Source organism: Aquarana catesbeiana, linkage group LG11 (assembly GCF_042186555.1).
Source record: "Aquarana catesbeiana isolate 2022-GZ linkage group LG11, ASM4218655v1, whole genome shotgun sequence".
NCBI lineage: Eukaryota > Metazoa > Chordata > Amphibia > Anura > Ranidae > Aquarana > Aquarana catesbeiana.
In genome coordinates this window covers 184,987,723-185,011,053 of record NC_133334.1, presented here as the reverse complement: position 1 = coordinate 185,011,053, position 23,331 = coordinate 184,987,723, and the positions used below count along the sequence as shown (strand labels likewise).

At 46.4% G+C, this 23,331-nt stretch overlaps 1 protein-coding gene across 6 annotated transcripts in view; it reads left to right on the top strand.

The window, feature by feature from the left end:
* The window catches only part of NFATC3 (nuclear factor of activated T cells 3), a 1,265,763-nt gene that overhangs the window by 826,977 nt on the left and 415,455 nt on the right, over positions 1-23,331 (top strand). For all 6 annotated transcript variants that reach the window (XM_073605111.1, XM_073605108.1, XM_073605107.1 and 3 more), the window contains one exon: positions 19,277-19,332. In XM_073605111.1, the coding sequence (XP_073461212.1) occupies positions 19,277-19,332 (56 nt within the window). The remainder of the gene's footprint in view (positions 1-19,276; positions 19,333-23,331) is intronic.

The following is a 23,331-nucleotide window of genomic DNA, read 5'->3' as shown; positions in this document are numbered from 1 at the left end:
TTGGGAGCGATAGATGAAGAAATTTATCCCCCCCTATTAATATTGTGGTGATCAGATTACTGTATATAGCTTGTAAGCTAATAGCCAGATTTTGGCTATCTATGCATGTTCCAGCCAAAAAACAGTGGATTGAGCAGGTCAACTATATCCTTATCAGGGAGCATCTGACATATCAGCATAGAAATGCAGTTCAGAAGGGGGCGTGAACTAACTGGGGTCTGAATAGGACATGCTGCTACTGAGCTCCTGCCATCCTCCTGCAGAATCCTTGGCATCCATCCTCCAGCAAGGCAATCCTGCTCCCCACGTGGCATCTAGTGCTAATTGGACAGCCAGCGAGCCGCTCAACTGTATTGCAGCTTTCCTCGGTGTTTGAGGCCACCGGGGAGACAGGCCGCGGCTCTGGCCTAGCTTCGGGAGTGGCGGCCATCTTGCTACACCCGGCCTCAGTGCCGGCACCTAATTCTGGCCTCCCAGACCTCCCTCTAAGCGGCTTTTCCTGCACACAGCAACCGGAGACCACCCGCCACCTGTGGTACTCACGCCCCTCCACGGCGGCTTCCAGGCGGAAAAATGGCTCTGGCCCTGTGAACGGCGGCCATCTTGCTGCACCCGGCTGCGCTGCTAGAGCCTAATCCTGGCCTCCCAGACCTCCCTATACAGGGCTCTTCCTCCTCACAGCAACCGGAGACCACCCGCCACCCGTGGCACTCACTGACACCCCTCCACAGCAGCCTGCAGGCGGAAAAACAGCTCCAGCCCTGTGAACGGTGGCCATCTTGCTGCACCCGGCGGCCATCTTGCTGTACCTGGTGCTCACCATTCTGACTCCTCTGAGACCGGTAAGCCGCCCCTGGAGGCTGGAGCACTCTGACCGGCCAGGCTGTGACCCCCAGGGATGGACAGATTAACTTTACCTTGTGACAAAAGTTGAAATCGCAGCCCTTGGGGGCGCATGCACGTGAGCAGGGAAGATGGCTGCCTGATTCCTGAAAAGTATAATACACAGCCCAAATCAGCTCCGGCCTCAGGGAAGGGGAAGAAGACAATGGCTCCAGATCCTCCAGAGCCTGACGACTCCTCACAACACTCAGCAGTGGACCCTGCCTCCCCAGCTGACAGCCTGCACCAGTTCCCTACGGACCTGGTAAATCCCCTGCATGCAGACTCCCTGCCCTACTGAACAGATTTTGCTCCATTGTGAGAGATATCACACAGACCTCACGCAAGCTCTCCTCTGACCTTGTAAAAGGTCTTAAAGAGAGAGGCCACCACACTAACCAGTTAGAGCAAAGAATGGACTTAGTAACCAGTGTGCTTGAAGTCCATGAAGAAGTGGTGGATAAATTGTCTGCAGAGCTGGAATCCCTGCGAGACAAACTAGAAGATGCTGAAAATAGGACCCGCAGGGATAATCTTCGTATCCGCGGAGTCCTGGAAAAAATCACTGATTTGCAGGGTACAGCAACTGCCTTTTTCCCGGAGCTGGCACCTGAGATACCCTTGGAGAGACTGGAATTTGACCGTATACACAGATCCCTAGCACCCAAACCATCAGAAGGCCCCCCCAAGAGTCATCATCAAGTTCCATTTTTACGGCACCAAGGAGCGGCTCCTCCAAGCTGCACGGGAACAGCAAGACCTCTTTTTCCAGGGTAACCCCCTTCAGCTTTTTGCAGATCTCTCTCCAGTAACCATTGCTAGGAGAAGGGGCCTGAAACCCTACCTCCAGATCCTGTAGACCCAAGGGATGAAATATAGATGGGGGTTCCCTTTTTAAGCTTTAATTTTCGCATCTCAGTCGCCAGTTCTACGCATCCTCCCCCTCTGACCTGAAAGTAATTTCCAGGAACTACAGCTGGATATACCACCTTCCCAGGGAGATGCGCCCTTTTCTTCCTCCCGGCCCAGATCCTCCCAGTCTCCTCGCCGGGCCCCTCAGACCCTCCAAAGGTCTCAACCCGGCTCGCAGGCCTTGCAAGACCTGCAGGTCCAAAGGTTCATAGCGGGCCCTAAGGGCTGATGACATGCTCCTCTCACGTTGACGGTTCTACAAATAAAAGTTACAAATTACTCCATGAAACCCTAAGCCTGCCTCCTACTGCTATCGGACCTACATTATGTCTAGCACCCGCTGATACCCAGAATGTTGTTACGAAATCGGTAATAGGCAGAACTGATCTCACAGATGCTATTTTTTTTTGTTCAATTGAACCTGAACTGACACTCAACTTCTTGCAAGAACTTCACAGAACTGGGCCCCCCCGAGGAGCCCTAACTGCGAGATGGTGCCTCCGGGATATGTCAGTCTCACTGAGGCAAGACATTGAGCCCTCAATATGGCATGTCACCTTGGCCCCCTTTACAGGGGTCCTGCCTGGCGGCCGTGGATTGTTCAGCTGACTGCTTAGTGCCGCCTCTGTAGGGGAGTGCACTTTTTTTTGTTTTTTACCTGATGCAAACATGCGGGTTCACTCAGCCCTCCGGCAGCCGCCAAAGTGCTGCGGACTGCTGACAGTAGTCTTCCGTCCCCGCTGGGAGGTGGGTGGGTTTCAAAATATGTTATTTCCTCACCCTGTTAGTGTTGTGATTTACATTTTTTATTGAGATTGATTGCCTCTCTCTCTATATATTTGGTAGCCATGTGGGACTACCTCAATGTCATTTTGGTCTCTCGCTTGCCATGGCCCCCCTCAACAGTGGAGGGGAACCCAGGGTGACAGAGAGACCTATGATAAAAGGCAACCACATATCTTAGGATGTTTGTGTTCCTCTTTAGTGCCTTAAGCGGTGCACCAGGTCTTGTGCTTAAAGATTTACAGTTAATTTTACTATATAATAATGCTGAGCGGTTCTGTTGGATCACTGCTCCCCCCATGTGTTGGCTCTTGGTTGGGACATTAGTCCCGACCAACATCCAACCCCCTTGTGGGCCTTTAGCCCCACAACCAGTTGCACTCATACTTTTTCAGTACTATATGCTACAATTTTTTACTGGCTATTATAAGTACTAGAGTATGCCCTTCTACCTTGTTCTTTTCTTTGTTTCACACCCTCTCTACCTCCCTTTTCCCTTTTTCAGGTCCTCGCAGTGGGTGAGTAAAGTAGTTTTATGGCTAACTTCCCATGTACCATGACACTTAACTGGCTATCCCTGAATGTGCAGGGAATGAACTCCCCCCAAAAAATGGTTAAAGTTTTTAAATATCTTAAGCAACAGAAAGTGAACATAGCATGCCTACAGGAGACCCATTTCTCATCTTCTTCCTGTCCTAAAGACTTCGATGCCCTGTACCCTCAAGTTTTTCTGGCTAATGGCCCGACTAAACAGAGGGGCGTTTTGATTGCCATACACAAGTCGGTCCCCTTCAGTTGCAGTGGAGAGATTGCTGACCAAAATGGTAGGTACCTTTTACTACAAGGCACTAATCACGACACGGAGGCCACCATCCTAACTTATTATGCTCCAAATAATAATCTGGGACCTTTCCTCTCCCATATCTGCTCCCTGTTGCAGTCCCACCAGAGAGGCACTCTCCTCTTAGCATTAACTCTAATGTTACGCTGAACCCTGCTCTGGATAAGTACCTCTCGGAACACAAAACTCCATCACCCGATGCAAAAAAGTTTACGCATTCTTTACAAAGTCATGACCTGGTAGATATCTGGAGGGAGCTACACCCCATTGGCAGGGACTATACCCATTACTCCCATCCTCATCACTCCCATTCCAGAATTGACAATGATATTCCCCTTGGACTATGAATGACTCACTCTTATCTTTTAAGGAAGTCCTCACCGATATTACTCAAGCCTCAGTGGAATATTTCAGGCTTAACACTGGGTCGGTTTCCTCCAAGGTAACTCTCTGGGAAGCATACAAAGTACTCGGGGCATATAATTCAACTGGCAGCAAAACGCAAGCGAAAACGAATAGCAATGCGGCACTCTTTGGAAGCGCACCTAGACTCCCTATCCACAATTTTTAAACAGTCCCCTACTCCGGCTAATCGTAAACTATTCGATGGGGCGCGTATAGAACTCGACCTATGCCCACATTACGCTGGGCCGCCAGAATTGGTATGCCAAAGCCAACAGACCCAACTCAATGCTGGCCAATAGGCTGCGCACCTTTACCCCAAAACACAACCCTATTACTGTTCGCACTAGACATAATGTCCTCACAGGTAACCCATTGAAAGTATTGGAAGAATTTAGGCACCGCCTCACCACCCTCTACAAGGCCCCTACTCAGCCTCCTACCCAAGACCTGACATCTTTCCTGACAGGACTGACATTGCCTAAACTGTCCGATACACACACTTCATTAATGGACCGAGACATTCAGTTAACGGAAGTATTACAGGGCATAAAAGAACTGAAAGTAGGCAAACGTTCAGGCCCAGATGGCTTCACGGCCCTTTACTATAGGAAGTTGGCAGAAGTCTAAGCCCCCCAATTAACGACTATGTTTAATGCAGTAAAAGATGGCCATGCACTCACCCCTAACCTCTTAACCGCCAATATTGTTATGATTCCAAAACCCGACCGTGACCACTTGTCTTGGGCCAATTTTAGGCCCATCTCACTTATTAATGTAGACATTAAAATACTGACCAAGATCCTGGCCAATTGTTTAAACTCCTTTTTACCACGCCTGGTCAAAAAGGACCAGGTGGGATTTGTTCCGGGGCGACAAGCAGGAGACGCTATTAGACGTATAATACAACTTCAGCACATAGCCCATAGCCGGTCTATAGCAACTATGTTACTGTTGTTTGACATGAACAAGGCCTTTGACACTTTGTCCTGGCCTTACCTAATGACGGTACTCAGCCACTATGGCTTTGGATCGTCGTTCTTGCAATGGGTAATGGCACTATATGACTCCCCCCAGGCTAAGGTCAAATACTATGGTTTCAAATCAGTTCCCTTTTTACATCAGGAGGGGAACTCGGCAAGGCTGCCCACTCTCCCCACTCCTATTTATTTTGGCCATGGAACCATTGGCAGAGGCGATCCGATCCCACCCGGACATAACTGGTGTTGAGATAGCAGGCACGCCCCATAAGATATCACTGTTCGCAGATTATATCCTTCTAACCCTAACAAACCCTAGAATCACCCTACCTAACCTGTTCTCTTTACTAGACTCTTTTGGCTCCCTCTCTGGCTTGTCCATTAACCCCACCAAATCAAAAGCCATGTCAATCAATCTTCGGCCCTCGGACTTGATAACTTCAAAAAATACCTTTTACATTCCAATGGCTGACCTCATTACCCTACCTGGGGATCCGGCTTACCCCTACCTACGAGGGACTCTATAAGGCAAACTTTCCTCCTATACTTAAGAAGCTGATGGACATGTTGTCCTCCTGGGCACATCTCCCATTATCCTGGTTCGGCAGGATCGTGGCAATTCGTATGATATACCTCCCGAAATTACTTGACTTCTTTAGAGTCCTACCGGTCCCGATTCCACCGCATGCATCAGCGTAAAATCCTGAAATTTTTGTGGGGTTCTACCCATCCCAGGATCAATAAGCAAATACTATATGCCCACAGAATCAATGGAGGACTCTCAGTCCCTAACCTACAAACCTACTACATAGCTGCAAACATAGCCCCATTATCCCAACTCCATGCACAACACCAAATGCCGCTATGGGCCACTATAGACCTAGTGGACTCACACCCAACACCCATCTCCTCGTTGCCCTGGCTCCCCTCCACACATCGCCCTCGTGACGGGGCCATGTCTGGCCCATTTCCTTCGCATATGGGACTCGGTCAAGTATTCGGCTTGCCTGATTTCTCCTCATCTACCCTTACTTCAACTTCTCCAGTGCCCATTGTTCCCACCAGGCTGCGAATATCCCCAGCAGTTCTCCTGGTGGAAGGCTAACGGTTTCACGGACAACCACTCCTTTTTTACCCCCACTAGGATAATATGATTTGAGGCTCTACGCTCCTCTCACGATATCCCGTTACGCGAACACTACAGCTATCTACAGATTCGCCATTTTCTCCAGGAAAAAGAGAAAGGACGACGGCGCCCTCTAAGTGCAGCATGTATGTTAAAAATATTTATTACAATAGATAAAAACACTCACATTTGAGTTGCTAAAAACCAGCATGTAAAGTAGTTTCATCCGCGTGCTCTCGGGGGATGTGGGTGTCACGGGCCAGTAGGGGGGTTCCTGGGATGTGAGTTCTGTGACCGGGGTCCTGGTAGCTGTTCCAGTGGTGCCGAGGGTCCTCAGAGCCTCCAGGCGGCCAGGATTACGGTCATGGATCCTCCGTGGAGCGCCATACTGACCTTCGTCTTCACTTTCGGGAGCGGGATGAGGCGGGCGGTGCTTCGCGTTCGGAGCATGCGTGCTCCTTGATCAGGCTATGCTCGGGATCAGGAGCTTAGCCTGATGAAGGAGCACGCATGCTCCGAACGCGAAGCACCGCCCGCCTCACCCCGCTCCCGGAAGTGAAGACGCAGGTCAGCACGGCGCTCCACGGAGAATCCATGACCGACATCCTGGCCACCTGGAGGCTCTGAGGACCCTCGGCACCACTGGAACAGCTACCAGGACCCCGGTCACAGGACTCACATCCCAGGAACCCCCCTACTGGCCCGTGACACCTACATCCCCCGAGAGCATGCGGATGAAACTACTTTACATGCTGGTTTTTAGCAACTCAAATGTGAGTGTTTTTATCTATTGTAATAAATATTTTTAACATACATGCTTCATTTCGAGGGTGCCGTCCTTCTTTCTCTTTTTTATTGTTCCAGAGCTTCTTCTAGCTTTTATAGACTGGCTGCCTTCCATTTATTCAGCATCATTTTATCCTTACATGGACTAATACCTGAACTTGTTGTGAAACATTAACTACCACCACCAAGTTCCCCCTCTCAGGAACCCCCAACCCACCCCCTTCCCCCCACCATTTTTAGTTATATGTACTCGGCTACCTCCATTGTGCGCCATTTTAACCCCTTGGCCATTTTCTCCAGGGGCTTATAAAATTTCGACCAACCCCTTATACTTTGAACCCCTTTGAGAACTTCTGCAGTGCAAGACCCCAAACCTCGGGTTTAATATCACTGAACTATTCCTCTAATATTACCTCTAAAAAAACACCGACACGGCCCTATCACCTTCAATGGGAAAGGGAACTAGGAAAACGGCTAGATCCGGAGGACTGGCAGGTCATGACTTTAGCGATATTGAAATGCTCAAAGAATGTCATCTATTTAGAAAACGCCTATAAGGTACTGTACAGGTGGTACTACACACCGGCAAGACTGGCCCGTTTCATTCCAGCCTACTCCCCCTGTGTTTCTGAGGGTGCTCCCAGGAGGGCACAATGACGCACATCTGGTGGACCTGTCTGAGGGTACGCAGGTTATGGATCAGAGTTTACTCCCTCCTCCGAAACATACTCCATGCTGACCTCAAAAAAGATCCATACGAAGCACTTCTCTGCAATCCAATTACAGAACTGCTTCGCCCGGAGCGCCAACTGGCTCTGCATCTCTTTACTGCAACCAAACTAACGATAGCTAGGTCATGGAAGACACAGGCACTAAGTTTTGAGGCAGTTAAGAATCGCATGGACGATATAATGGTTAACGAAAAGCTGTCTGCTGTCCTTTCGGACACTCATGATAAGTTCTTGAAGGTACGGAGACCATGGGTCGAATATACTAAACCCACCAGATTTGATACCACCCTTCTTCGGATTTAACGCACTCTTGCTCCCCACCGCGAGGACCCACCCCCCCCCTTTTTTTTTTCCTCTTCTCTTCTTACCCCCTATTCCTTACTCCTCCCTTCTTAGCTAATCTCAACCCCTAGTTCTTCTTTAACCTCCCTCTCTATACTCTTACTTCTCAGTTGCACCTAAGAATCCATCTGGCCACCGGGCATAGCCTTGGATGAGATGGTTACATGGATAGATACTCAGGACTATTTACAGTTAGGCCCCTAACTCTTCAAGTATTTGTTCAAAATCGGACACGGTCCTATGGGCATTCCTGAAACCTTAGTGTGTCCAACCACTTTCATCTTTCCAATGTACAACTGTTTTCAGCCTCTGTTATATTCTTATTGTTTTGCTTTTCTTTGATTTATAAAATGCTAAATTTTATGTTATGTTTATTCATGATGCATTCTCTACACTACAGAACGAGCGGCCTAAAATATCAATAAGATTACAGTAAGTATAAGTACCATCATCCCAAAATGTCAAGATCAAGGAAAAAGGGAAGGGTAGGGCGATGGTCGCAGTTGCTGCTACTGCCAACCAGCGTCCCCGCCCCCCAGCAGGGGAAAGAAGGGGACTATTACAGTACTGAGTATAGGTATACAATGAGGGTAAGGAGTAGAAGACAAAAATTGAAATATTTTATAAAAGTACAATTTTAATAGAAACAATGTTTATAAAAATTACAATGCCGTATACAATTACGATCGTAAACGACAAGTTTACAAGTAACAACATTTAATATGACCATAAAAAGGGGAAGATACCACATAGTCTGAACAAGTGGATTCCGCACACTTTAGATGGCAGATATGTGTACAACTTTATTTCTCGACCGGTTTCGCGGTTAACACCGCTTCTTCAGGAGAACCATATCTATAATATGACATAGAGTAGTTTTAGCATATACAAACAACTCATCAAGTGCACAAAGGGTTATGGCAGCAAAGTTGTTAGCAAAATAACTAAACATTCCATACAAAACATGAAAAATAAGGACAAGCTCACCAAGTTCAGGAAAACTCTGTGGGCATGCGGAACCCCATAAAATTCCCCCTGCGGCGGACACAGGGGATGACAGACAGCCTCTGATAAATAAATATTAGATTAATCAAGTATAAATATCACCATACTGTGATATCATAAGAAGAGGAGGGGTATGAGTGCCAAAGCCAAGTCCTTGAGAAAGCCCAGGGTAGTGGTGCAGTAGAGGGAAGGGGTGAAGTTGAAATTATTAAAGAGAATCAAAAAGAGAGAATAGGGGAAAAAAAGGAGAAAAAAAAGAGAAGAAGGGGAAGGAAAAAGGGGGGGTGGGAAGGGGAGGTGTGAGCGAGGATAGGGGAAGAAATGGCGCAGGAGGAGAGGGGGTGGTGGAGGAGGGGAAAGCGGGAGAAAAGGAAGGAAAAGGGGGGAGGGAGTGGGGAGGGATGGAAAGAGGACAGGGAAGGGGGGAAAAAGGAAGGAAAGTGGGAGGGGGGGGAAGGAGGAGAGGAGGAGGGAAGGAAGGTGGAGAGGGGAAGGGCAGGGGGGGGAGAAAGGGGGGGGGAGGAGAGAAACCCAGGAAATCCCATACCGTGCAAGGAAAATAAATAAGGTGGAAAGGCTGCACACTGCCAATAATAAGGCTGGCACTCACCACCTAAAGATTGAAATAGTATGTGACACGTGAGCTGGGATGTAAGAAAACTTCCGGTTAGCAGGACCGTAGGTCAAAAGGGTCATACAGAGCCATGAGGGATGTTCACATTACAAGCATCCCTGTGACTGGGATCCCGAATACGTAACAAAGCAGTCACAATGGCTAAAAGAAAATTTAATGTAAAAAATTAGAAAGTTGTTTTACAGGGATGATGCTAAAATGATGATAAAACAGCTGAGAACTATCAAGATCATTAGGGGGTAAACAGAGAGTTCTACTTAGGTGGAAAGGAGAAATGATATGATATAGTGGCAAAGATAAAAAGAAGCCCTATCAAAATAGAGGGGGCGCTTACAGAGGGTACTGGTTAATGAAAGAAGGAAACAGCTATATCAAAGTTGAAGGCGCACTTGTAACAGGGAGAGAGATTGTCTAAATGAAACACATACATGGCTGTGCAGGGGGCGTCCAGCAGCGCTACAGCCATGCAGGACAGCGGATCCAGAATGAAAAACGACCAGCTAGCAGACAGAGGGGGAGGAGGGGGGAGGGAAGAGACTGACCTGTATGTAGCGATCCTCGGCCGGCTCAGCGTCAGGAGGCTCTAAGGCTCGTATTGCGGCCATTGCTGGCCGCTATAAGAGCTTCCCAACCCGGAAGTCAGGGACGGCAAGATGGGCGGTCCCTGACGTCACCGGGTCTGTTCACCCGCACTGCGCAGGTGCACGGGCATGTGCTACTGCGCAAGCGCGCGCTCCTGTCAAAGGGAAACACGTTCCCAGACACGGAGACACAAGCAGCGCTGGGGCTGCCAGGGCAAACATGTGTCCGCCGCAGAGAGGAGAACCAAGGTCCGCTGGTTGCCGACAGATCCCGAATGGGAAGGAAGAGATTGTCCTTTAACAGCAAAGAATACAAAACCTCATAAGAACATCTCATAAACATACAAAAAAAGGGGCAATAAATTTACAGTGCATACTCATTACACAAATCACTCAGTAACAGCTTCAAGGGTAGTTGCTAACAGAAAAGACATAATACATGTTAATATTCCTAAAAAGGAGGAAGAGGGAGGGGGGGGGGATGGAAAGGAAAAGAGGGGGAAGAAGAAGGGAGAAGGTGGTGGGAAAGGCAGGGAGGGGGAGGAAAGAGGAGGGAAAGGGGGGGGGGGAAGACAGGGGAAGGTAGGGAAGGAAAGAGCGGGAGGGAAGCATGGGGAAACCTGGGGCAAAGTGGGGGAAAGAAGCGCAGAACCTCACAAGAAGGCCTTATAGGATACTGATTCGTTGAGGCCAGGGGGAGTAGTGACGTTGAGTCGCTCGATCCAAAGGTATTCTCTTTGGAGTATCGAGCGATCCCAATCGCCACCCCTGGGGTTGGGTTGAATTACCTCTAATACCAGAAACTTGACAACGGAGTTGTCAAATCTGTGGTATAGGCAAATTATTACAATTTCTTCGTGAACTTGATACTAATGATCTAAACTTAAAATTCACTTTTAAGATCGATGCAGAACAGATCTCTTTTTTAGATCTGAAGATCATTAAGCAACCGGATGGAACACTGGGTACCGACCTCTACAGAAAGCCAACTGCCGGCAACACCCTTCTATTCGCTACCAGTGCACATCCGCGTTCTCTGGTGAGGAGCATACCATATGCTCAGTACCTGCGTTTACGTAGAAATTGTACACGAGACAGTGACTTTAAACTTCAGGCCGGGGCATTACGGGAACGCTTACTATTGCGTGGTTATTCCCCTACAAACCTACGCAAAGCATACAACAAGGCCATCTCACACTCTCGGACCTCCCTACTCTTTAAATGTAGGGAACCTCCCTCCTCAACAGAGACTGTAAGATTCATTACAACCTACTCTGCACATCACAACCTACTCCGTAACATTCTAACCAAAAATTGGCACCTCTTGGCTGAACACCACACGCTGGCCAAATACATTCGACCCACCCCGGAAGTTGTCTTTCGTAGGGCTCGGTCGTTACGGGATCAATTGACCTCTAGTCATTATATCCCCAATAGACCTTTGATGAGTGGTCCTAGTGGCACATTCAAATGCGGGGATTGTCCCCGGTGCCCTTGGGTCCACGAAGGTAGACACTTTACTTTACCTAATGGGGAAACTTTGGTCTCTCGTACGTTTGCCAACTGCGGCACAAAAGGGGTGATTTATCTATTGAAGTGCTCTAGTAAAGCATTTTATGTAGGCAAAACTATCCGCGAATTCAGACACATTGGCCTATACCACAGATTTGGCAACTCTGTTGTCAAGTTTCTGGTATTAGAGGTAATTCAACCCAACCCCAGGGGTGGCGATTGGGATCGCTCGATACTCCAAAGAGAATTCCTTTGGATCAAGCGACTCAACGCCACTACTCCCCCTGGCCTCAACGAATCAGTATCCTATAAGGCCTTCTTGTGAGGTTCTGCGCTTCTTTCCCCCACTTCCCCCCCCTCCTGTCCCCGTTACCCCAGGTTTCCCCATGCTTCCCTCCCGCTCTTTCCTTCCCTACCTTCCCCTGTCTTCCCCCCCTCCCTGCCTTTCCCACCACCTTCTCCCTTCTTCTTACCCCTCTTTTCCTTTCCATTTTTCCTCCCCCCCTCCCCCTTTCCTCTTCCTACTTTTTAGGAATATTAACATGTATTATGTCTTTTCTGTTAGCAACTACCCTTGAAGCTGTTACTGAGTGATTTGTGTAATGAGTATCTGTGTGCGTGTCACCGGCGCAAAAACAAACCTTAGTTTCTCAAACAATAATACATACTAAATGTTAGGGATGCTGCATTCAAAAAAAGGCCCTTCACTTAGATGGGTAAAAAATACTAGTTGGTGTATGTGAATGCGCTACTCCCTTAATATCTCAAATACACAAGTGAAAGCTACCATCACCTGTAATACTTATCAACTACCCATCACAAATGTTCCATGTGCATAAGTTTAAAATTTTAGATCAATAAATCATACATATACATATAACAAAAAAGTCCTTCAGATATGTTGCAAAGTCTTGTAATCCTTAAAGTGACTGACGTGCTCCTATATTGCTTCAGTATTCATATGTGACTGAGTGGGACCCTCCACCATTCAGATTGGCCACTCACCAGATACTTCACTAGGGGTGCGCCTTTGGTTCATTCAGGGATAACCACTCCACCCAGGTACCACTTCTCACCGGCTAAAAACTTGTGTTCTAATGCTCCTCATAGGAAAGCATAGGGACAAAAGGCGATCATAGCGCAATATGTTTGAACCATTTATTTCTTAAAAAATTCCAAAGGTTAAAATCACTCACATTTAAAAGTGCCCTCGAGCCGGCACGAAGCTTATCCAGCAGTTACGGACGAGTGGCTATTAGCATGGTTCGCCTGGTGTTAGTGTGCGGTCTCCACGCTCGGCTTGCGCTCCAAGCCTCGTTTCCGTTTTCGTCCGGTCACGTGATGCATAAAATTCTCCCAGCAGCCTCAGTTGGGAGACTGCTGGGAGAATTTTATGCATCACGTGACCGGACGAAAACGGAAACGAGGCTTGGAGCGCAAGCCGAGCGTGGAGACCGCACACTAACACCAGGCGAACCATGCTAATAGCCACTCGTCCGTAACTGCTGGATAAGCTTCGTGCCGGCTCGAGGGCACTTTTAAATGTGAGTGATTTTAACCTTTGGAATTTTTTAAGAAATAAATGGTTCAAACATATTGCGCTATGATCGCCTTTTGTCCCTATGCTTTCCTATGAGGAGCATTAGAACACAAGTTTTTAGCCGGTGAGAAGTGGTACCTGGGTGGAGTGGTTATCCCTGAATGAACCAAAGGCGCACCCCTAGTGAAGTATCTGGTGAGTGGCCAATCTGAATGGTGGAGGGTCCCACTCAGTCACATATGAATACTGAAGCAATATAGGAGCACGTCAGTCACTTTAAGGATTACAAGACTTTGCAACATATCTGAAGGACTTTTTTGTTATATGTATATGTATGATTTATTGATCTAAAATTTTAAACTTATGCACATGGAACATTTGTGATGGGTAGTTGATACGTATTACAGGTGATGGTAGCTTTCACTTGTGTATTTGAGATATTAAGGGAGTAGCGCATTCACATACACCAACTAGTGTGTAATGAGTATGCACTGTAAATTTATTGCCCCTTTTTTTGTATGTTTATGAGCTGTTCTTATGAGGTTTTGTATTCTTTGCTGTTAAAGGACAATCTCTTCCTTCCCATTCGGGATCTGTCGGCAACCAGCGGACCTCGGTTCTCCTCTCTGCGGCGGATACGTGTTTGCCCTGGCAGCCCCAGCGCTGCTTGTGTCTCCGTGTCTGGGAACTTGTTTCCCTTTGACAGGAGCGCGCGCTTGCGCAGTAGCACATGCACCTGCGCAGTGCGGGTGAACAGACCCGGTGACGTCAGGGACCGCCCATCTTGCCGTCCCTGACTTCCGGGTTGGGGAGCTCTTATAGCGGCTAGCAATGGCCGCTATACGAGCCTTAGAGCCTCCTGACGCTGAGCCGGCCGAGGATCGCTACATACAGGTCAGTCTCTTCCCTCCCCCCTCCTCCCCCTCTGTCTGCTAGCTGGTCGTTTTTCATTCTGGATCTGCTGTCCTGCATGGCTGTAGCGCTGCTGGACGCCCCCTGCATAGCCATGTATGTGTTTCATTTAGACAATCTCCCTCCCTGTTACAAGTGTGCCTTCAACTTTGATATAGCTTACACTCAGCTACTGTTTCCTTCTTTCATTAACCAGTACCCTCTGTAAGCGCCCCCTCTATTTTGATAGGGCTTCTTTTTATCTTTGCCACTATATCATATCATTTCTCCTTTCCACCTAAGTAGAACTCTCTGTTTACCCCCTAATGATCTTGATAGTTCTCAGCTGTTTTATCATCATTTTAGCATCATCCCTGTAAAACAACTCTCTAATTTTTTACATTAAATTTTCTTTTAGCCATTGTGACTGCTTTGTTACGTATTCGGGATATCAGTCACAGGGATGCTTGTAATGTGAACATCCCTCATGGCTCTGTATGACCCTTTTGACCTACGGTCCTGCTAACCGGAAGTTTTCTTACATCCCAGCTCACGTGTCACATACTATTTCAATCTTTAGGCGGTGAGTGCCAGCCTTATTATTGGCAGTGTGCAGCCTTTCCACCTTATTTATTTTCCTTGCACGGTATGGGATTTCCTGGGTTTCTCTCCTCCCCCCCTTTCTCCCCCCCCCCTGCCCTTCCCCTCTCCACCTTCCTTCCCTCCTCCTCTCCTCCTTTCCCCCCCCCTCCCTCTTTCCTTCCCTTTTCCTTCCTTCCTTTTTCCCCCCTTCCCTGTCCTCTTTCCATCCCTCCCCACTCCCCCCCCCTTCCTTTCCCCCTTTTCTTTCCTTTTTCGCCCGCTTTCCCCTCCTCCACCACCCCCTCTCCTCCTGCGCCATTTCTTCCCCTATCCTCGCTCACACCTCCCCTTCCCCTTCCCTCCCCTCAACTCCCACCACCCCCCACCCCCCTTTTTTCTTCCCCTTCTTCTCTTTTTTTTCTCCTTTTTTTCCTCTCTTCTCTCTTTTTGGTTCTCTTTAATAATTTCAACTTCACCCCTTCCCTCTACTGCACCATTACCCTGGGCTTTCTCAAGGACTTGGCTTTGGCACTCATACCCCTCCTCTTCTTATGATATCACAGTATGGTGATATTTATACTTGATTAATCTAATATTTATTTATCAGAGGCTGTCTGTCATCCCCTGTGTCCGCCGCAGGGGGAATTTTATGGGGTTCCGCATGCCCACAGAGTTTTCCTGAACTTGGTGAGCTTGTCCTTATTTTTCATGTTTTGTATGGAATGTTTAGTTATTTTGCTAACAACTTTGCTGCCATAACCCTTTGTGCACTTGATGATTTGTTTGTATATGCTAAAACTACTCTGTCATATTATAGATATGGTTCTCCTGAAGAAGCGGTGTTAACCGCGAAACCGGTCGAGAAATAAAGTTGTACACATATCTGCCATCTAAAGTGTGCGGAATCCACTTGTTCAGACTATGTGGTATCTTCCCCTTTTTATGGTCATATGTAATGTTGTTACTTTTGTCGTTTACGATCGTAATTGTATACGGCATTGTAATTTTTATAAACATTGTTTCTATTAAAATTGTACTTTTATAAAATATTTCAATTTTTGTCTTCTACTCCTTACCCTCATTGTATACCTATACTCAGTACCGTAATAGTCCCCTTCTTTCCCCTGCTGGGGGGCGGGGACGCTGGTTGGCAGTAGCAGCAACTGCGACCATCGCCCTACCCTTCCCGCATTCTCTACACTGTTAAACTGTGAAATTGCTATGATTATCAATAAAACCTTTTGTAAAAGAAATGCAGTTCGGAAATTCTACTCCATTTGGCAACCATGGCTGGACACCCCTGGGTTAGCACCCCCATGACTGATTATGCAAAGGTTACTGCAGGTATAATGAGTACTTATAGTTTAGGGAGAGAGGAACCTACTGTGAATATGCACCAAATAGGCAAAAGCAATTTATAACCATACCCTCTGACTTAAGAGGGGGTGAGTCCATATGGTTGGGCAGACCATGGGCAAATTGTTTATTGGATGGCCCGTTGGCCATATGATTGTTTGTATTGGGTCGGCGGATATACGTTTGTCCTCCGACTCAGTTCTCCTTTACTTCTTAGTTAGGATGTATTAAAGTAATTCTTTAGGTGCCCCTGTTCTACTGATCTTTATACACACAATGTATGTTTGCTGATGTAACAAATGACATTCCTGATGCTTTGATATGTAAAATGTTTTTTGTCTTTGTTACATTAAACCTCTATTTTGATTTAAAAAAAATATATATATATTGCGTTTTTTTTCAAATTTGTCGCTCTTTTTTTGTTTATAGCACGAAAAATAAAAACCGCAGAGGCAATCAAATACCTCCAAAAGAAAGCTCTATTTGTGGGGAAAAAAAGGACATCAATTTTGTTTGGGTGCAACATCCCACGACCGCGCAATTGTCAGTTAAAGCGACGCAGTGCTGAATCGCAAAAAGTGCTCTGGTCAGGAAGGGGGTAAAATCTTCCGGGCTGAAGCGGTTAATGACACATATCATCATGTGTTTTTTCAGGCTCATCAAAGGTTTCTGCGATTACAGTAAAAGATCGCCATTTTCGTTTTGTGACACTGCACTTCGGGCTGGCTACAGCTCCCCGAGGGTTCACAAAGCTCCTAGCCCCGGTGCTGGACTTGCTGGGGACACAGAGGGTGTCAATCTCAGTATACCTCAACAAGCTTTTGCTCTGGGAGCAGTCAGTTCCAGCTTTAAAAGCGAAATATAAGTGGAAATGGTATCTACGTTGAATCAATTCCCCATGTGCAGTTCCCCTCTCTAGGTTTTTGGTAGAGGAACATTCTCTGTCTGGAACATGAAGGTCCAAGCATTGGATTGCCAAAAGGCTCTGTCTCTGGGGTATTGCAGAGCTTTAATTGGTGGTTGATTGTTTGGAATCTGGAGAAGGGGAAGTTTTTCCTTCCAGGGATATGGAAGATAGTAACCACTGATGTCAGTCTCCCTGGTAACTGCACATTAATACCTTGGAACTTTGGGCAGTACACCTTAGTCTGGATTATTGGACGAACCAGTTGCACAGGTTTATGGACAGTGCTCCTTCCAATAATGCCATTGCAGTGGCATATCTCAACTACTAGGGTGGCATCAGGAGTTGTGCGGCTCAGGAAGGTGAACCACATTCTATTTGGGGCAGAACAGCATGTGTTGTCTCAGACGGCAGTACATATTCCAGGTATAGAAGACTGGCAGGGTTTTTTTTCCCAGTTGTCAGCGACTAATACCAGAACAGTGGTCCCTGCATCCTAAAAATGTTCTCTGCAGTCTGCCGGCATTGGGGAACTCTGCAGGTGGATCTACTGGATTCCAGGTTCTATAACAAATTGGACAAGTTGCGTCTGGGACGAGAGTCCCACTAGCAATAGGGGTAGATGCACTGGTAACACGTTTAGGAACCTGTTCTCCCTAGTCCACGCCTTCCCCCTGATTTAACTACTGCCGCTTCTTTTGTAAAGAATCCTGGAGGTGGTAACACTGATAATAGTGTAAGCTGGCCTAGCCCAGGAGGGCTTGGTACACCGACATAGTGAATCTTGTGGGGGATGCTCCTTGGACACTTCCGGTCCAGCCAGACATATGGTCTTGGGTCCTTTTATCTCCACGCTGTTGAGTGCCAGGAAGCTGGCTTCAGCGAACTTCTAGTACATGACTAGGAAACCGTAGATGCCTGGTGTGAAGCCAGGAAGTGGCACCCACTGAAATATGTGAGTGAGAGATTTTTTTTTTTTCCTTTCTTCAATCAGGAGGGGAAATTAGGTCTTAAGTATCATTAAAGGTCTGATTTTGTCTCCATTGAGACCGTTATTTCTCACTCCTTTCGTACTTAATGAAGCGGGTAACACAGACAGTCCTGCCTGTCGGGCCACCCTTGTGTCCTTGAGCTTGGTCTTGACTGTCCTTGCAGAGGCCACCTTTTGAACCAATTTGAGAAACTCTGTTAGTCCTTTTACTCGGAAGGTGGCTTCTTTGGTCGCCATCACTTCGGCAAAAAGTTTCAAAGCTGGCGGCTCTTTCATGTAAGGAGCCATTATTGGTCTTGCATCATGATAGGGTGATGTGTCCTCATACATCTTTCTTGCCTAGAATGGTTTCGAATTTTCACTTGAATCAGGGCAGTGTCTTGTCTTTCTTTTTTTCCTAATCCACAGTAGTCAGGATAAAGATTGCTACATACTCTGGAGGTAGTTCAGGCAGGCAGGATTTACTTGAGTTGTCTGCGCAGGTCAGGAATCATGGTTGTGCTGCCAGAAGTGCCCAGGAAGGGCAGGTGGCCTCCAGGTCAACTATTTCTCATTGGATCTGCCAGTTAATCATTTAAGCCTATGGTTTGAAAGGGCAAAGTACCACCCTTTCTGGGGAGAGCTCTCTCTACCAGGTGTGTGGGTGCATCTCGGGCTTACCTACCATCAGGCATTAGTGGCTCAGGTTTGCAAGGCCCCTATGGTCTTTGGTTCATACATTCACAGGGTTTTACCAGGTGGATGTCAGAACCATGAAGGATATCGTCTTTGGCCGCAGTATGTTACGGGCGGCAGAATAGGTTTTTCTCGGGTAATATTTTTTCCTCCCCTCAAGTGTATTGCTTTGGGATGTTCCAGATAGTAATGATTATAACCTGCTCTGTGTCCTGTGATGTATGATAAAGAAAATTGGATTTTTCCTACATACCCTATAAAAATATTTCTTGGAGTACATCACAGGTCCCTTCCTTCTTTCTGGGAATATAATGATTGCTACAAAACTGAGGTACTTCCTGTACGAGGGGTTATATAGGGGAGGACTTCCTGTTTGATCTGCCAGTGTCCATTCACCTATGCACATAACCCAGATAGTAATGTTTATAACTTGCTTTGTGTCCTGCGATGTACTCCAAGAAATGGATTTACATCTAGGTATGTAGGTAAAATCCATTTTTTTCATTTATGCAGGATAGAGCTAACAGCATAGGCAAATGCCAATATAAATATCACATGGCTTTGCTACTGTTTGAAGTATATATTACCATCTTTTCTCATATGATGTGTCCTGCTGCCATTGCCTTGTTAATAAAACGAATTTCTGACATCTTGGCATTGGTTAACTTGTCAGAATTATTACAAGCAGAAATGGGAAACTGGAGAAATTAAGGATAGGACAAAAAGACCTTCCACCATTATGATAACTATTGTATTTTAACTGTGTTTATCATTAAAATGTTAACTAAGAGTAGAGTAAATCTATTTTCTTACCTCCTAGATGGACGTCCACAGTGGGAAGCAGAAGCAAAAATTCTAACTGAAAGGAGAGACCTGGTAAGTCTTAAAGTGATACTAAAGTCTCATTTTATTTATTTTTTTGCCTAAAAATAACAAACATGTTATACTTACCTGCCCTGTGCAGTGGAAAAGAAAACCCCGCTCCAGGTGTCTGTTACCAACGATCTCCTCCCTCTTCAGGTGTGGGTGCAGGTCAATACGCAACCACATGCAGGAGACAGAACAAAAGTCCGGACGGCCGCACTCCAATGAAAAATGATTCCTTTATTAACGTAAAGCCATGCAGCAAGTATAAAAACCGCTAACACCATCAAGGCAGGTGCTCATTCATAGTGAAGTTTTAAAATACTAACAAAAACATATATATACACATAAATACAGCTGAAGACAATGCCGGGACAAGATCATCCAGTGCCCAGGGCGAGGATTGGCAAACTGCGCCCCCCCCCCCGTTTGTAAAGAAGGAATGACTTACAGTGGGACTGTGATAGTGACGCTAACTGTAACTGACACTTTTTGGGAACTGACTAACTACCACTAACATCACCAGTGACACTAAGGCTCAGTTCACACCTAGGCGTTTCGGATTGCCCGCAATTCCCAATGGCCGCACAGACACTCTTGCGATCCCGTTACTTTCAAAAGCACCCCAATCGCGGTGCACCTAGGTCCAGAACGCCTAGGTCCTGAATGTAGCCTTATACACTGATCAGTGCTAATAATATGCACCGACACTGTACTAATGACAATAGCTGAGAAGGGGTTAATATCTAGGGCATCCAAGGGGTTAATTGTGTGCCTAACAATGTGTAATGTGTAATGTGTGTACTGTGTACTAATTTTTACCATAGACTGATTTGTTTATTTTCCCTGCTTTGAAAGTGAACATTCCCTCTGTACAGAGCCCTATGTTGATTGTCAACACAGGGCTCTGAGCTGTGATTGGACACAGCCAGTCAATAGGTCCCGGCCATTAATTATTTGCCGGGATCTGCTGACAGATTCCCACTGTGTCAAAACACATAGGAGTAGGCAGGCGGGGGCATGCATCCAAAACCTAATGGACTGTCTTATTGCAATGCACATGTACAGGTGTGAAAAGGGCCTTTGTCAATAAAGTGGGGTTTGAGGGCTCCTTTTGTTCCAGTAGCTCCAAAGTAATGAGAGGTGAAATCTAGTTGCCATTAGCTACATTTTTACCCATCGTCTTTTTCTGCTTTAAATTATTAAACAGCCTAGGTTCACACTGTAGCAGTGCGATTCCAGCGCCGATTCCCGCATCGCAGCTCTCCCGCAGGCAGTTCACCCTGCCCTCTGCGAACCACTACGGGTGTCAATACAATGTTAATGTAACCCCCAGATCGGTTTGCAGATCGCAGTGTGAATTGTGGATTTGGACAGGAATCAGATCGCATGGGTGAGAACACCCATACGATCCGATTCCAGTGCGGGAAAAAAGTCCCTGCACCTTTTCTGTGCGAATCCGATGCAAGTTCAGCCATACAACTGTATGGCTGAACTCACATTGCACAGACATCACATGTGATTGGCACTGCACTGCAGGTGCGAATCACATGCAATGTCTGTGTTCGCTACAGTGTGACCCTAGGCTGAAACAGGCAGTGACATATGGGTACATTGTGGTGCTTGTAGATGCCACCCCATCGCGGTATAGGTACTGTGATAGGGTTGGCAAATGGTTAATTACCAATGGTATTTGTAATATGCAGCATGAAGGGGTTAATGTGTACTGTCACTGATGCATTAGTGATAAGTGGCAGTTAATTAACCCCATTGGGCTGCATTAGTGGTGTCAGTGTTAATTAACCCCTTCATGCTGCAGCCCCCCAAAAAAGGAATTAACAAATTCATCTGCAGATGGCTTACTATTGCTTGGTTTCTCCTCCTCCTCTAGATCACACTCGCAGCTCTGGTGTTTCATAAGATTAGGCGACCCGTCAGATTTTGAAACGGAAATGACGTTCCGTCGCCGCCATCTTGCTACACCCTGCACTCAGCACTCTATGCTCCTCTCCACTCCCGCCTCCCAGCTGGCCTCTCAGTGACGTCACCCCGGGACGGGACTAAGAAACGCCTGTCGGGCGGAGATTGCTCCGCCTAACAGGGAAGTGAACTGAAGGGCTCGTTCTAGGCTTGTGCCGGGTGCAGGAGCGCACTCGGCACATTGTTGCATCTGACCGGCTGTGCAGTATACTAGCGCAGCCTGTGTGTACAGTCCAGGCACCACCAGCACTTAACCTGCGCCCCCCTTCATCTTGTAAATTGTCCCGCCCAGGGCACCCTCACCTGTCTTGTACCGGCCCAGATTTGCTCAATTGGAGATCGTTTACACCCACAACAACTAATGTTAAAGTGAACCAGCTGAACTTCTCTTCTGTGTGGACATCATATTTGACTCCTTAAGAAAAAAAGAATAAACCAGTTACATAAAAATCATAAGTCTAATGTTTGACAATAATGAACACATTACATAATAAAAACCTAAACTAGTGGAAAGCATCCCACCTAGAAAATCATTTTAGGAACAAAATATAATTTAAAACTTTTAATGAATGTGAACACATTTTATTTATTTATATATATATATATATATATATATATATATATATATATATATATATATATATATATTAATAAAATATCCAGGGAGTTTTATGGCAGAGAACCCTATTTATGCCGCACACGAGAGTCTTCAAAACGTGTGTGTGTGTGTGTATATATATATGGAAAAAAGAATTATAAGAATATGTGACTCTCACACATACATAGGGGATCAAAAAAGCCCTCAACAATTATTCTCTGTCAGAACTCCTACAGCTGGACAGGACTCTCACCGCACAATACAGCAAAAAAGCTGTTGTTAACCCTATGACCAATAACCTTATTAACCCTATGTAAACATCCCTTGTAATAGAAAAAAAGCATGACAGGACCTCTTAAATATGAGATCTGGGGTCAAAAAGACCTCAGATCTCATATTTAGATTAAAATGCAATAAAAAAAAATTATTTAAAAAAACATAATGGCCCTTTAAGAGCTGTGGGCAGAAGTGAAGTTTTGACGTTGCTTCCGCCCAGCAGTTGTATGGAGACAGGTGGGGGCCATCTTCCCCTCACTCGTCTCCATACCCAGCTACTGACAGGACACGATTGCCTCCGCCGCTGCCGACAGCTCCAGTAAGCGGCGGAGGGCACCGGATCGCGACGGCAGGCCCTCTCCCACCACCGATAAAGTGATTTTGCGGCAAATCCGCTGCAGAGACCACTTTTATCTTGTAGCAGACCGCCCGCTGAAGACGAGGATACCAGGGTTATGGCAGCTAGCTGCTGCCATAACAACGATATTCTCCTCCAAACAGCCGCCGTATAACGACGGTGGGTGGTCTGTCCGTAAGTGGTTAAACGTCAACTGTCATCCTATCTATCCTGAAATCATATAACCAATAATGCCTTGTAGATATCCATGTACAGAGTAAACCAAATGCCAGAGTCCAACCAATCTAATGGACAATCAAATTACGAATAATATGACAGGATGACTACTGGATGTTTATTTAGGAGCCGCTATATGCTCATAAAACTTTAAACCCAAGATGTCAAAATCTGGGATAAACATGCAGTAGTACTCATAAAAATGGGAAATGTCCCATTCATGATTCATATCTTCCAGCTTTCTGGTATTAAAAAAGATCCAGTATACCTCTCTCCTACATAACATTCTGAACTTGTCTCCTCCCCTGGCTGGCACGACTATCTTCTCAACAACCTGGATCGCTAAATTAAAGATGTCTTTCTGATGTACCATATTCCAATGTCTGGCTACATTTGTGTTATGGTCTTTCTGAATGTTGTACAGATGGTCATACATACGATCACGCATTCTGCCTATAGTACACTCGACATATTGTATATGGCATAATTTGCATGTGATAATATAGACCAGATACTGGGTGTTGCAATTAACAAACATAGTGCTCTGTGCAGTGGATTTGCACAGAGCAGCCCAGTCCCTCCT